Genomic DNA, 14558 nt, shown 5'->3' with positions numbered 1-14558 from the left:
TGATGAAAAGGACATTAAACTAAGGCTGAGCTGACCTTTTCCATTTCCATTCAACATTTGCATGTTAGGCCATAGGAGTCGCCCTGCTGAATCCAGTTGAAGGCCCATTTGGTCCACCTTCCTGTTTCTAACAGTGGCCTGCTAAACGCCTCCGGGAAGGCCCCAAGCAGGACATGAAGGCAACTGCCTCCCTCTCCTGTTTGCCTTCTAGCAACCAGTGTTCAGAGATTTACTGCCTCTGGACCAGATGAAGCTGAAGTTGGTTCCCAGTTCCTTATTCAAAGAGCAAAACACAAAAATGAGGGGAAATCGAAAAGCTCTGTAATTCAAAACAAAGACTGTAGGAGCACGTATCATACAGCTCCACGTTCAGCAGATTCTCCCCTCTAAGTGGACATATACTGGGTCCTCCTTACAAAGCCCAGTTCTTGAGTTAACAGCTTCAAAGTAGGGTAAGGGAGACAAGCTCTCTGTACCAATCTTTGGATGACCCCAGAACACACAGCCCTGCACTCACTAGACTGTCCCCTACAACAAGACACGTGCTGGTGCTAACCCAAACTCTGGTTCTGGAGCTAGGACCTCCTGTTTGGGCTGCCTCCCAGAAGCGGGTGTTAGGAACAGCTGTGAATAAGTAACTGAAAGGGATGCAAGCCCTCTGTACCCCCAAACAATCTTTGGATGACCCCAGATCACACAGCCCTGCACTCACTAGACGCTTATTTTGGGGTACAGAGCTTTTCAGTTTTCCCCAATATTTGTGTTTTGCTCTGTGAATAAGGAACTGGGAACTGGGAACCAACATCAGCTTCGTCTGAACCAGGCTTGCAGGTCTCCCTCTTCAGCAGGAGGTCCCTTCCTGCTGTTGTGCACTTGTGCAGCAGGAGAAAATGGAGAGGAAAGTGTGGCCATTAAGACTTCCCACTTCTGTGGGAATTGGATGTGATTGCAGCACCAGGTATACTACAGCATTCAGCCCAAACTCTATGATCAAACCATCATGTTTGGGCTGGATGCTAGAGCGTCCCTAGGGATGCAATGACATCACTTCCAGTTGCTCCAGAAGTTACGTCATTGCAGCACTGGTATCATCACTGTATCTTCAGCAAAGCCCCAACAGACTGGGTGAGTTTCCTGCTGAACATGGAGGCTGCGGTCAGCCATCATAGCTGATCACTTTTGACCAGTGCTAAGTCTTCTGGTGTCGTGCCTCTCACCCTGTACACCTCTAAAAAGCTGTTTCTTGTTTACACAGTATGTGCCAGCTGCAGCAGCCTGGCCCCTTTAGGGCACCAGCCCCTGCTTCTAGAGCCTCAGCTTGAGAGGGGAGAGGGTTCTTTTTCAATCTACCTCCTATTGGCTATTCCCCTTCCTTCCTTCCTTCCTTCCTTCCTTCCTTCCTTCCTTCCTTCCTTCCTTCCTTCCTTCCTTCCTTCCTTCCTTCCTTCCTTCCTTCCTTCCTTCCATTCAAGGCAATTTAAAGCTGCTCACACCTAAAATAAGCATAGCCTTACAATCAGTTAAAACAAATGATAAAGCAGCAACTACGTAGCCCGTGCTTCTAAGCCGCCTTACATACCCATATATCAAAAAAGATCATCTTCCATCAAAGATCCTTTCTAAACACAACTTCTTTGTAATGCTTCCTAAAGACTGCTAAGGTGAACATCCTTCTGGCCTGTTTCACAGGGACAGTGCCGCCAGCACCAAAGTCCATGGTGGCTGGTTGGCTTCACAGGCCCCCAGATTCTGTCAGCATTGATCTGGGAAACCAGCAACTCCATCCATGCAAAACTGTCTTTCTCTCTGTGCACTCCTGGCAGCTGGTTTTTAAACGCCCTCCGGCAGCTCCTACAAGCTCTATCCATCTTTTCCCATCCTTGCAAGATTTCTGGATCTTTCCTTGGTCTGGCCTGGTTCTATCAACCTTGCAACTGATGTAATGCTCTGACCAGAGCTACCAGGGGCTGTGCTGGTAGACAGGCAGATGGCTGGCACCATGAGCATGCCAGTGGCACTGGGTTTTTACCCCAAGGCCTCCTGGGCACCTCCTTGCGTCTGTTACCATGCCATTTGTTACGAGTGACTGGGACACTTTGGGGTGGCTTCTTGGCAGACTCTCTGCAGCCAGCACCACTGTCTGGGGTGAGCTCTGGTCTGGGAAGGAAAATTCAGAAATGCAGTGGAGAATGTTGACAGTCACCTACATTAGATTGTCAGTATTTCTGATGAGGTATATTCAGGAAATAGAGAAATAGATATCGTCAGACATACACAACATTAATTTCGGACTGTCATCATTCATATGTAGATGTCAACAGACACTGAATTGTGGGCATTCACTGTTGAATATGCACAAATAGGTTTATTCAGCTGGTTACAGCACAATCCTAAGAAGAGTTGCACTCTTCTAAGGCCACTGATTTCAGTGGCCTTAGAAGGGTATAACTCTGTTAAGGATTGCAATCCTAAGCAGGTCTTGTCTGAAGTAAGTACCATTTTAATTGATGGGGCTTACTCCCGGGAACAAGTTCTTATATAACTGCAGCAGTAAATGTCTAACTTATGTCATCCCGAGGATACTGCATGGCTAATAATAGCAAAAAAAAAATCAGTACCCTTCGCTAAAAAATTCTGTTCCCTCTGTTTTATCCCCACTATGACCCAGTAAGGTAGTCTAAACTTAAACTAGACTTAAATTTTCTTTCCAGTTTCTCTGGTTTATCCTTTCCTGTGGCATTAAGCCTGTGCCTGAGCTGCACCATTTCAGAATGTAGGAGGAGTTAAAATGACTGAAAACTTCTCTCTTCAAAAACATTCTCTATTATCCCTGACTCAGGACTGGACTGAGACATTAAAATTGCCACTTGCCCTAGCTTGCTCCTAGCCGCCAATTGTTCTCCAAGACAATGGCTCACCAGGAACATTTCCAGTAAGATTATGAGCCATTCTGCCCATGCCCTGAGATTATTAGGTCTCTACGAGGAGGGGATTTCTGATTTTTATATGGAGGAGCATTGCATATTATTTATTATCTTTTACTTCATTTACACCCTGCCTTTTGCCCCAACTTACATCGTTCTTCTCGCCTTCATTTTATCCTCACAACAACAACCCTGCGAGGTAGGTTAGGCTGAGAGAGAGTGACTGGCCCAAGCGCCCCCCCCCCCAGCAAGTTTCCATGGCGGAATGGGAATTTGAACCTGGGTCTCTCAGATCCTCGTCCGAAATTCTAACCACTACGCCACAATGTCTCAATCAAGAGAGCCAGACCTACAGCCTGAAGTTGTGCAGTGGAGATACAAGCTGATGACTTCAAGAAGAGCTAGGCCAAAGAGAGACATCCTCAAGAATTTGACACGAGGAAGTTCTATTAAGCCATTTTCACAATGAAGAATAGGAGAGGGAGGAGGAAAAAACGGAAGGAAAAGAAAAGAAGGAAGGGCTGAGGAAATGCAATCCTCATGAGGATTTAACACATTTTTTGACATGATAAAGTCATTCCAAGTTGATACTGTATCAAAAAGCTGTCATTTATCATAGAATGACAAATGTTTTTTTTTTAACCCAAATGTGGTAAATACCAACTCTCACCACAAGAGGACACATTATTCACCGTTCAAAACTCCGTAAAACTACCTGATGAAGACTTTTCCATTTCACCTCAAAAAATAAACTTGACAGTAGAATTTGATTTATCCAAACAACAATTCTGCAGAGGCATGCTACAATGGCATCTATTCTTGACTAAATCATTTGGAACATTGTAGTGTAATAAATAGGTGAGATGGTGTAAAGTTGTATGAAATTATGCATGGCGTGGAGAAGAAATGAATACAGTAAAAAAATTCTCCTTGTTGCATAGCACTAGAATTCAGGGTCACCTAATTCAATTGATGGACAGTAGATTCAGGAGAGGGACAGAGAGAGCCAAAAAACCCTCCATTCATAATTATCTTACATTATTTGGACTGCCACTAGCTCAGATGGCTTGAAAAGACAACTAGAAGTATCCCTGGTGGATAGATTTATCAACAGCTAGCAGTTATGGTAGCCAAATGGGACCTCCACGTTTAGAGGCCATGTACCTCTGTATTCTAGTTGCTTGAGCTAAACCATTATGGTGTACTGTGGCTTTTACAACCTGCTTATGGGTTCCCCCCAAAACTTCTGGCTGGCCCTTCTTAGAAATTAGATGCAATCACCATTTGCGGTGATCAGCTCACATTCTTCACAGGTGGGAGAAGCTGAGAGGGGGGAGGGTGTCTTCAGTGCTTCAAAAGGAAGATGCTAGGAGTCAAACCTCCCTAACGTCCAACCACCTGCTTTTCCACCTTCTAGAACAGCGCGAGATTTTTCTTACCCGGAGAGGGAAATAGTCCTTAGGAAATACCAGCAGAAAAGCCACGGCCAGGATCACTTGGGGTTCTGTATGTTGGGGCTTTTTGAAGGTAGGCCAACTCTAGGGCTTTGTACCATCCTCCATCAAGGCACTCCTGGTTCTACAGTTCCGCCTCGTCTCCAGCTCTTCATGATCTAACTTGGCTACAAATAGTTTTAGGCCAGGCCTGGGAGCTTCTGGATGGGGTAGCTGTGTGTATGCAGCACACATTATGAGATGTGTTTTGATCGAGCTTTGCAACTTCTCCAGCTTGTGAGTCTTAGTGCTGCCCAGTAAACATCTGACCCGGGGGCCTCTGTTGATGGATAATGGCAGTTGCTCCGAGCTTGCCGATTCGCAAACTTGGCTCTGCCTCTGTTGCCTAGGGCTAAACGCGGACAGCTCTGTATACTTTGGAGAGCCAAATATGTATCTGATTTAGTTCTCGGGAGGGTAGAGTTTGGAGGACCGCAGTGGCGATGTGTGGAGTCAAAACAGCAAGAATTTACAGTTGGGGTAGCAAGCACAGAGGTCTGTAGCAAACTGGAGTCAGGCGTTCTTCAGAGAGGAGATGCCCTGGAAAAGAGAAAAGATCACTCCTAGGAACAAAACTACTAAAAGCTGCACCTCCCTGTTCCCAAATACTTAGGAGCAGAGGCTGAATCCATGAAGCTGCCTTAATCAGGCTGTTCAAGGTCAGTTTTGTCTGCTGTGACTGCCAGCAGTTGCCTGGGGTCTCAGGCACAGGCCTTCCATATCACACATGCTACCAGATCCTTCTAAGTGGAGACACAACCTTCTGTGTGCAAAATAGATACTCTGCCACTGAGCTACCCTAATCTCCTAGTTACAGGAGGTGTGTGTGGGGGGGGGGGGGAGGGATGCCCATCCATGTTGGGGATAGTGGATTGTTGTGAGACAGGAGGAGGGGATACGTGACTCGGGAAGTACAGCCGGCTGTACATTCCAAAAGCCAGGTTAGTGCAGCTGGGAGGAATACAGAGGTTCAGAGCTGGCACAGCAAGGAGAGCTGGATAGCAGGGAGAAAAAGCACACTTTAGCCTTTAAATGTGCTGCTGAACTAGGAGATAAAGCCAGGGCAGCATTCCTGCTCATTCCTTCCCGGCCCTTTTTCTTAGCCGCCCCCCCTTCCCCTGGCTGCTGTAGTTTAGGACTCCAGCTGTACTCTACTGTAAAAGAGGGGCAGTAAAAATAACCCACGGTAGTGGGGGGACTGGAAAGATGGGATAAAAATATACTAGATAGCGTCTCTTTTTTGTTTTCATTATGTGCAGTTAATTCATTCAAGAGGGGGGAAAGCTAGAATACTATGCCGTAATACTCCAGTTATGGAGAAAATTACCAGTTTCATTACTGTAAGAGAATGTGATGAGGCACCGTTTTAAGACAGTATTCTTTTATCATTTTCTGGAGAAATCACAGTCATGCATATGGGTTTTATTAATGTAGATCTGGAAGTGGAAAAGTGCTCCTGGCTTACCCAAACTTTTTTTCTTCATCTGATCATGTGTTAGTTGGGAGAAAAAAATAAGCAGGAAGTCAACTCAGAGTGGCTTACACGGGTTTCCAGTCAGTGTCTTAGGCACTGATCAGTTCCACATCTACTTGCTTACAGCTGCCAACTAGGCTGCACCATCAAGTACTCCCAGGCCATTCACTGGGTCGTGCAGTCCTACGTTACTTGGGATTCTTGGGGGAGCAACGTTTTGTCAGAAACTCAGGGCTCCTGTCAAAAAAGGCAGCCCTGTGTCTAGGTCCCCATCTTCCCCCATGGTGATGAGTAGTACGATCAACCTGTTGTCATTCAGGGGTGCCATTAGGGATGGACTTTAGTGGAAAAGCCCAGGGCCCCAGCCACCCAGGGTTAATAGGGGTCCCTCAAATGCAGGCTGTAAGCTAGAGATGGGTGAGATCCTCCAAACTCACCTCCATCTTCACTTCTTGTCTTTCTTCCTCCCCCAGTGCCTTCTGGGAATAATAATTGTCAGAACTTTGCACGTTACTCAGGGTGGGGCGGGGCTAGGACTCATCAGTCCAGAGTCTAAAATGACCTAAGAGCACTACAGATGTTACTTAGTTTATCCTCCCATTCTCCATGACTGTGTGCTGTTGATGGACACCGGAAAACACAGAGTCTAATGACTTCAAGACACAGCATAAGCTAAGCTACATATCCTAATGGGAGAAAGGGGGGGATGCAAGATGGAGGTCTACATTTTGCAGACTCGACCATGTGTTTCTGATAGTGTGTAGCTCTTCCCTCAACCTTACTTAAATTAATGGAATAGACTGACAGGTAAGCATGGCTAGGAACAAGTTATCAGTGTTTTATTGTTATCAGATTGGGGGAAGTATTGAGGAATCAGGGGGGGAGAGTGGCACAGGAGAAATGTTCAGGAAATCAGCCCATAGCACAGCCTTGCTGACCTCCAGGGCCTGATGCTCACCCTAGCCCTCAACTCCAACAGTTAGCCTAATACCACACGTTGCTCATGTGTCTGAAATTACAGCTTGGTGCAGCCAAGCTTAGGATAGCAAAACAAGTAGGATGTCGGTGAGCCAAAGGGGCACTCGCTTGATCCCAGCCATCAACAGCATGGGAGGTGACTGGAATTCCCTCCTGGGCCTGCACTGTTGCTGACCTGGTCCCGGACAAGCTACAGCAGCCAAAGCCAGCTGACAGTGGCACGGGCCCAAGAGGAGACGGGTGTACTTTGCTCACTTCGGGTGACAAAATTCTAATCACCTTCCCTGGCCAGGTGAGCTGCTGATCTTGCTGAACCTGAGCTTGGAGGTGGATGAACAGGAAATACTTAACACATTCTAAAAGGGGGGGGGGGAATTGTACTAATTTGTTACAGGGGGGAAAAGAGGATATTCTTTGATTTTGCATAGAAGGGTAGCAAATTGGAAGCTGACTCCCAATGAAAGTTTCCATGACCTCAAGGGGGATTTTTTGCTGATTTGCGCCTCCTGCGGCAGACTTCTGACTCCCGTCAAGCTGTTGCAGGGAATCTCCTGTTCTCCCGGAGCTGCCTTTCGGGGGGGGGGGGTGGATTTTGAGCTGCAGCAGGAGAGAGGAGATGGGGAATCCGTGCTTCTGCCGACGGCACTCCTTCCTTCCATCTGCAGAACTGTTGGGTGGGATCTGAGCACAGGACTTTTAAACTATTGTTTGCAATTCATTTTCTTTCCTTGCTCTGCGCATTAAAAAAATCTTCCTACTGATGGGAGGATTCCCTCTGCAAAAAGAGCACCAAGCTTATGCACCAAGAAATGTCCCAATCTTCACAGCTCTGCAGGACTTTTCTTTTGCCTTTATGTTTTAGGAATAACTCTTATTCTTGGTTTTGGGAGCCAAGAATAAAAATCTCCAGTTATGGTATAGTTCAAGGGGGGGGGGGATAAAAAGGGTGTGTCCCGGCATTCAGAAATGTAGGAAAAGCTGGTGCTGGGGTTTGCTTTGTAGTACTGAGCCTCAACTCAACTCTCTCTGCTTTCTTTCACATTTAGCCTGGTATAAAACCCAGCCTGGCAGTTGCGTGGGTGGCACGCACGTACCTCTTGGAACTCCATGTTACGGCTGGTTTTTGCCAACCATCCGTTACTCCCCAGCTTCTCCTCCATCTTTCCCAATCAGACTTAATTAAAGTGTTTGCAAGCCACAGCCTGGTTTTAATTACAGCGAAATTGTCAAGATTAGAATGAAATTGGCCAATCATTGTTTACAGGGGCATTGTTAGGGGAACACAGCAGGCTGCTGGAAATCATTTCCATGCCAAGCTCATAGTGGAGGCATTGCAGTGAGCGCGGAATATGTGAGCCCTGTTACGTGAGGGGTCTGGTTGGCACGGATTGTATGACTGACTTCACAGGCTGCAGATGTTAAGTATGTATAAAATTTCCGAGTGCCAACAGATGCTTGCCAACCTGTTTATTCATGGGTTACCCGTCTCAGTGCAAAGGCTGTCCTGGTGGATACCCAAGAACATGGACTAATATTATTAATGATTTCTTTTCTTCCTCTACGGACCTCAGGGAGGCACGAGTAGTGCGTTTCTCCCACTCATACGCTCATGAAAATCCCACAGGTTAAGCTGTTTCTGGCTCCAAACCCACCAATTCACACATTATAGAGTACGCAGGGTACATCCAGGGTTCCCATCCTGTGTCCTTTATGTAACAGTCATGCATGAGTATGAGCGTGCCCTCAAGTCATGGGTTATTCTCATTACTGGCGTGCGTGGTGCCTGATTTAAATTGTGATTCTGATTTAAATTCTGATTCTGATAGGGGACATCATCCTGCCCCCGCCCCAATTTTCTTAACATGCAACCCTCCTGGAGTGGGGAGACTGAGCTGTGTTGTGCGTACTTGTGGGTTTCCCCAGCAGTCCCCCATCCAGGACTGTTTCAGGTCAGGCAAACTGAGCATCAGGATGCTGAAGGCCAAGCTAAATGCACCCCCCAGCCGCAAATTTGAATTGCACACAAGAACTAGGGAGAACCGGCAACTCAGGTGTGCCTGATACTCAGGGCACAGGGCGGGAACCCGGGACCCAGCTGGTGTCCTCTGTAATGTGTGAGGAAGAGCTTGAGCTCCATTCTGCTTCATCAGCTACCCTGTTCAGTACGCCCCTTTTGCTCTTGTATAAAGAGGAGCTGTTTATCTACCTGTGACCAGGTGTGAAGGCGGGCGAGTCTCTTCATTCCTTGAATTGTCGAGCATAACATTGGCGTAGTTTGTTGTGAGCAAAGCTTGAGTTTGTTGGGTTACGCATCAGTGGTATCCCAGGTCACTAGAACCAAGAGAGTGGCTCCCTCGTTAATGGTGGCGCTCCTCAACTATGCCGGAAACAGCGTAGTCTGCCTCCACCAAATGTGGACTAAATATGCTCCAGGAACTGTGGAATGCTGAGAACAATGGAGAGTCACTTAAAGAAGGTCAAGGCTTGTGCTTGAGATGGGGGGGGGGGGGCGCTAGGATTTTGTATAGTGTTATGATTTAAACTTCGTTTTTTATCATTAGCTGCCTTGAGCAGATCGCTGGGGAAGTAGCATATAAATCTTCTAAATAAATATATGTTTATAGGGGGGAAAGGCGACACACACACACTCTACTACAAAACCTCCGTTGACCCAGACTTTAAATAGGTATGAATGTAAGGATCCTTGTCTCATTGTTCATGAAAATATACAATCCCAAACAGCTGTGATGCTGACTGGTCCACTCCTGTATTTGCTCCAGGAATCTCAGTCTAAATCTTTTGGGTTCCTCCTTAGTTGTCTTGAGGATAAATGGAGGAGAGGTGAATGATGTAAGCCAGATGGAGCTTCTTGGAAGATTAAAAACGTACTAAATAATTGTGTTTTTAAGAAATCATCAGATCGTATCTTTGCTGAGGCTGCTGAAGTGTCATCTTGTTAAGAATCGGTAGCTGTTTACTTCGAAAGAAACTCCCTTAGTTATTGGTTGGACTTATTTGCAGGTTAATGGCTCATTGGCCTGAAGCATCCATTCCAATGTTGGTGGGGGGGGAGTGAAAAGGATGTGCATTGGTTGCTAGGCAACTGCCAATTGCCTCATCCTCTCCCCAGAACAAAACGACTGGCATAGGGCAAGGTTGGTAGATTGATACTTGAGTTGTTAGATTCCCCACCCCCCACACATTTACAAGTTACGTGATTGTGGGAAGTGATGCATTGTAGCCTCTCCCACCCTCAACGTCCTCATGCCCCCGTTCTTTTAGAACAGAACCGGGGCTGCAGGAAGCTGGTAGAGAAGATGCTGTAGGTGCATTTTAATTTTTTGAAGGAAATGCAGCATCTCTGGGTGCATTTTGAGCAACCTCTGTTCAGAGCAAATCAGAAGTTCAGACACAGAGGCGTGTCTACCTGCTTGCCTGAGGGGAAGGAAGAGCAATGGCCACCCATACATGTCCCGTGGCGCAGAGTGGTAAGCTGCAGCACTGCACCCCAAGCTCTGCTTACGACTTGAGTTCGATCCTGGCGGAAGCCGGGTTCAGATAGCCGGCTCGAGGTTGACTCAGCCTTCCATCCTTCCGAGGTCGGTAAAATGAGTACTCAGTTTCCTGGGGGTAAAATGTAGATGACTGGAGAAGGCAATGGTAAACCACCCCGTAATAAAAGTCTGCCAAGAAAACGTTGTGATGCGACGTTCCCCTCATGGGTCAGTAATGACTCGGTGCTTGCACAGGGGACTACCTTTACCTTTACCTACATGCATCCTTATGAATTCTGGGCCATCGTGCCTTCTTAAAAGATTGTCTGCATTTGCTGCTTTATATGACCAGCCTCGGATAAATCCTCTCGAATGCCTTACTCATCTGGAAAACTGGGTTTGCAGTGATGGAGAATGGATCAGAATGTTCCTTAGTTAGGCTATGATCAGACTGATGGGAAATTATCTCTTACATCACTGCTATGCACTTTGAGAAGCTATTGGTATTACTGCCACAATCCGAGACAGCATGGCGTAGTGGTTAGAGTATCAGACTAGGATCTGGGAGACTTGGGCTTGAGTAGAAGCTCGCTTGCTGACCTTGGACCAGTCACACTCACTTAGCCTAACCTACCTCACAGGATGGTTGTTGTGAAGATAAACTGGAAGAGGGGAGAAGCTCCTCCCATTGGGGAGGAAAGCAAGGTATCAATATCTGAATAGATAAAAGAATAAAGTACCTCTTGCTGTAGGGGCCCTAGCTGTGAATATGGCATCTTCCAGAGAAAAGCAACCATATCTTGGAAATGTCTCAGTGTGTATTTGGAGATTGGCTGAGGTACTAAGTGCACACAAATCTCGTTTAAAGAGATAAATGGCTGAAAATGGGATAGGTTTAGATAGACACTATGGCACCTTGATCCAAGAGGAAAGGTGAGGTAGAAATATTTTCATAAAATAAAACAGAAATAAATGCTGCTCAGCCTGTTCTTCCTTTGCAAACAAGGCCTGCCTTGCGAGAGTGTAGCGACACACCTGGTAAGATCAGAATGTTAAAACTGAATCGTCATTTTACACCAGCTCCTTTAACTAATTTCCCCCCAGACTCTGTGATTCAAATACCTTATATAAACTGAAAGGTATGTGAGTAACTTTGTTTAAGCCCCATGCAACCAAGAAAGTCTCTTTTTGTACCAATGAGCTAGAGTTGTGAAAGAACCCGTTGTGATAGGGCTTGTGTAGAGAGAAGGTCTCGGTGGATTGTATCCTTGGCTGTTTCCACACACCCTTATGGGGACGGCTCACTCACAGAACGCTGGCAGCTTTCCCCCAGGAATCTAGACATCTCCGTTTTCAAAATGGTTGCGGGGTGTTTGGTTTCCATTTTTTGGGTGCCTTTTCTGGGAACTCATTTTCCCGCGGTACCAGAAAAGGCGCCGAAAAAAAACAGAAGCCAAACAACCCACAACCGTTTTGAAAATGGAGACATCTTGATTCCTGGGGGAAAGCTACCAGCCACATTAAGGGCATGTGGAAATGGCCCTTATGTCACCCCCTTTAGGGTTAAAGATTGTGAACTTTGAGATCAGCTGTCAGTCATAATACTAGACCAGACTCCAGTGAATTTAACAACTATTTCAAAGGCAGACATTCCACATTCAGCTTCCTTCTACTGTACCATCGTACTACAAAATGGTGCAAATTAAAGCCTTTATACAAATTCAAAGTACATTTAACAGGCACTGCTGGCATGTTTTCGGAGAGATTTTCCCCATCTTTACTCCTGAGGGCTAGAAACGTGCACTCTTCAATTAATAACACTAACACACAAATCCTAGAATGTGCTTTTACTTTACCCGTGCTGTTTCTTGGCTTCCCTTGCAGAGAATTTGCTCGCTGGAAGGTGAACAACTTGGCATTGGAAAGGAAAGACTTCTTCAGCTTGCCTCTGCCTCTGGCTCCAGAATTCATCCGTAACATTCGCCTTCTGGGGCGCCGGCCCAGCCTCCAGCAGATCACGGAGACCCTGATCAAGAAATACGGCACCCATTTCCTGCTCTCAGCCACTCTGGGGGGTGAGTACTCCCAGAGTTCTCACTGCTAGCTTACTTGGTTTAAACCCACACAGCATGTTTCCCAGCTGGCATCTCATAGCCTTAAGCCACGTCAGCTGAGCACTCTGATTAGGTGTTTTATTTTTATACATAGGCACATAATATTTTCCTGTGTACAAGCAACATCTGGAAGCTTGCTGGAATGGGGACAGCTTTGCTAGTGTGACAGCTGTGAGATTGCAGGCTGTCTTGTGAAGTTGGTCCTTGCTTACGGAAAGGAAGTGTCATAGGAAAATAGTTATGGCTTGCTGGAATGGGGACAACTTTGGTAGTGCGACAGCTGTGAGATTTCAGGCTGTCTTGTGAAGTTGGTCCTTGCTTACAGAAAGCTAGTGCCGTAGGAAAATGGTTGCGGCCAAGCCATAAGCATGTTTCCAGAAAAGTAAGTAGGGTTGCCAATGAGCCTAGAGAAAAATGTGCCGTTCCTTTTAATAGAGCCTTAACAGGATGTTATTTACCCGGTGGATCTGACCTGGATGGCCCAGGCTAGCCCATTCTCTTGTTAGTATTAGGATGGGGGACCACCAAGGAAGTTGAGGGTTACTATGCAGAGACAGGCAATGGCAGACCACCTCGGTTTATCTCTTGTCTTGAAAACCCTACAGGATCACCGTAAGTTATCTAGAACTTGACAGCACTTTACACACTTACCAGTTGAGGTTATTTACCTCTATGCCATGGTGGTAGAGAGTGCCCTCAAGTCATAGCTGACATATGACAACCCCTGGTGAGGTTATCAAGGCATGAGACTAACAGTGAAATCCTATGGAGAGTTAAGCCAGTCTAAGCCCATTGACTTCAGTGGGCTTAGACTAGTGTAACTCACCATAGGATTGCACTGTAACTGAGGTGGTTTGCCATTGTCTGCCTCTGCAACTCTGATCATCATTGGAGGTCTCCCATCCAATTGCTAACCAAGGCTGACCCTGCTTAGCTTCTGAGATCTGATGGGATTGGGCGTACCTGGGCTATCCAGGTCAGGGTACCTCCATGCCATGAAATCTCCAAATGGAAGGAGGCTTAGCCTTTCCACACTCTTGTAGTGGAAACACTAACACTGTGTTCAAAGGAGAGGATATTTTTATCCTGCTAATTCCTGATGTTAATTTTAAATGTAAGTTGTAGTGAAACTTACATAGGATTGCTGCCGTGTGCCTTGAATCTGTGATGTTCATTGTATGAAGGAGCTGTGCTGAGCCACAGCCTAGAAAAGGATCCAGTTTATCTGTCTGCCACATTTTTATCTCATTGTTCCACCAAGGACTCCAAATAGTATACCTGGTCTTCTCTTCCTCTACTTTATCCTCACGACAACTCTGCAAGGTCTGAGAGGGAGGGACTGGCCCAGGGTCTCCCAGTGAGCTTCCAAACCCCAAGGGTGGAGATTTGAACCTGGGGCTCCAGCTTCCAAGTTGGACTCTGTAACCCCTGTGCTATACTGCGCTAAACAACTCTCGAGGAAGTAACAGTGCTGAAGACCACCTCTGTATTGCTGGTAATGGCCAACCCATTTTATCAGCCGCTGCCATTCTTTCTTAAACGCTTGTTTCCCTCTGCCTCCCCTCAAAGCAACAATTTCCTCCTATTCCTTATTATCTTTAATAAGGATTTCCCCCTGGTTAGCTAGGAAAAGGCCATTGCAAGTGCAAAATAATAAATGGATGCAAACATGACATTAAAAATGGCCGTGTTCAGGATCCAGAGAAGAGAACATTTCAGTCTCAGGATGCTACTTGTCCAATCTCTAACGAAAGAACTTCAAAGGAAGAATCCATCATGAAACTGCTGGATTGGAATCCGTGAGGTTGACATTCTCTCCCAAGGACTTAACAAGGATCCAAGGGTTCCTCAGCCATTCCAGGCATTAACTAGTTTAGCAAAACGAGGAGAATTATGTTATCGCCAAGCGTTGCTATTGTGCATGGTGTCTATGTTTATATTTCAGTTTTAACATGGCCCCACCCTGTGCATTTTACAAAAAAAATCTGGTTAATCTTTGAGTTGTCAGAAGAGTCCTGTTTTTTTGGCTGGGGGGGCGGTTTGCTGCAAAATAATAAAATAGCTACCTTACTTAGGATCTG

General features: G+C 46.2%; 1 protein-coding gene across 1 annotated transcript in view; it reads left to right on the top strand.

Annotated features, from left to right (window-relative positions):
- Positions 1-14558, top strand: part of BRINP2 (BMP/retinoic acid inducible neural specific 2) — a 47535-nt gene that overhangs the window by 15557 nt on the left and 17420 nt on the right. Inside the window, exon 2 of the mRNA XM_054981085.1 lies at positions 12248-12438. Within this exon, the coding sequence (XP_054837060.1) occupies positions 12248-12438 (191 nt within the window). The remainder of the gene's footprint in view (positions 1-12247; positions 12439-14558) is intronic.

This window comes from Eublepharis macularius, chromosome 5 (assembly GCF_028583425.1).
Source record: "Eublepharis macularius isolate TG4126 chromosome 5, MPM_Emac_v1.0, whole genome shotgun sequence".
NCBI lineage: Eukaryota > Metazoa > Chordata > Lepidosauria > Squamata > Eublepharidae > Eublepharis > Eublepharis macularius.
The sequence above is the reverse complement of the archived record's forward strand: the minus strand, read 5'-3'. Positions and strand labels throughout refer to the sequence as shown.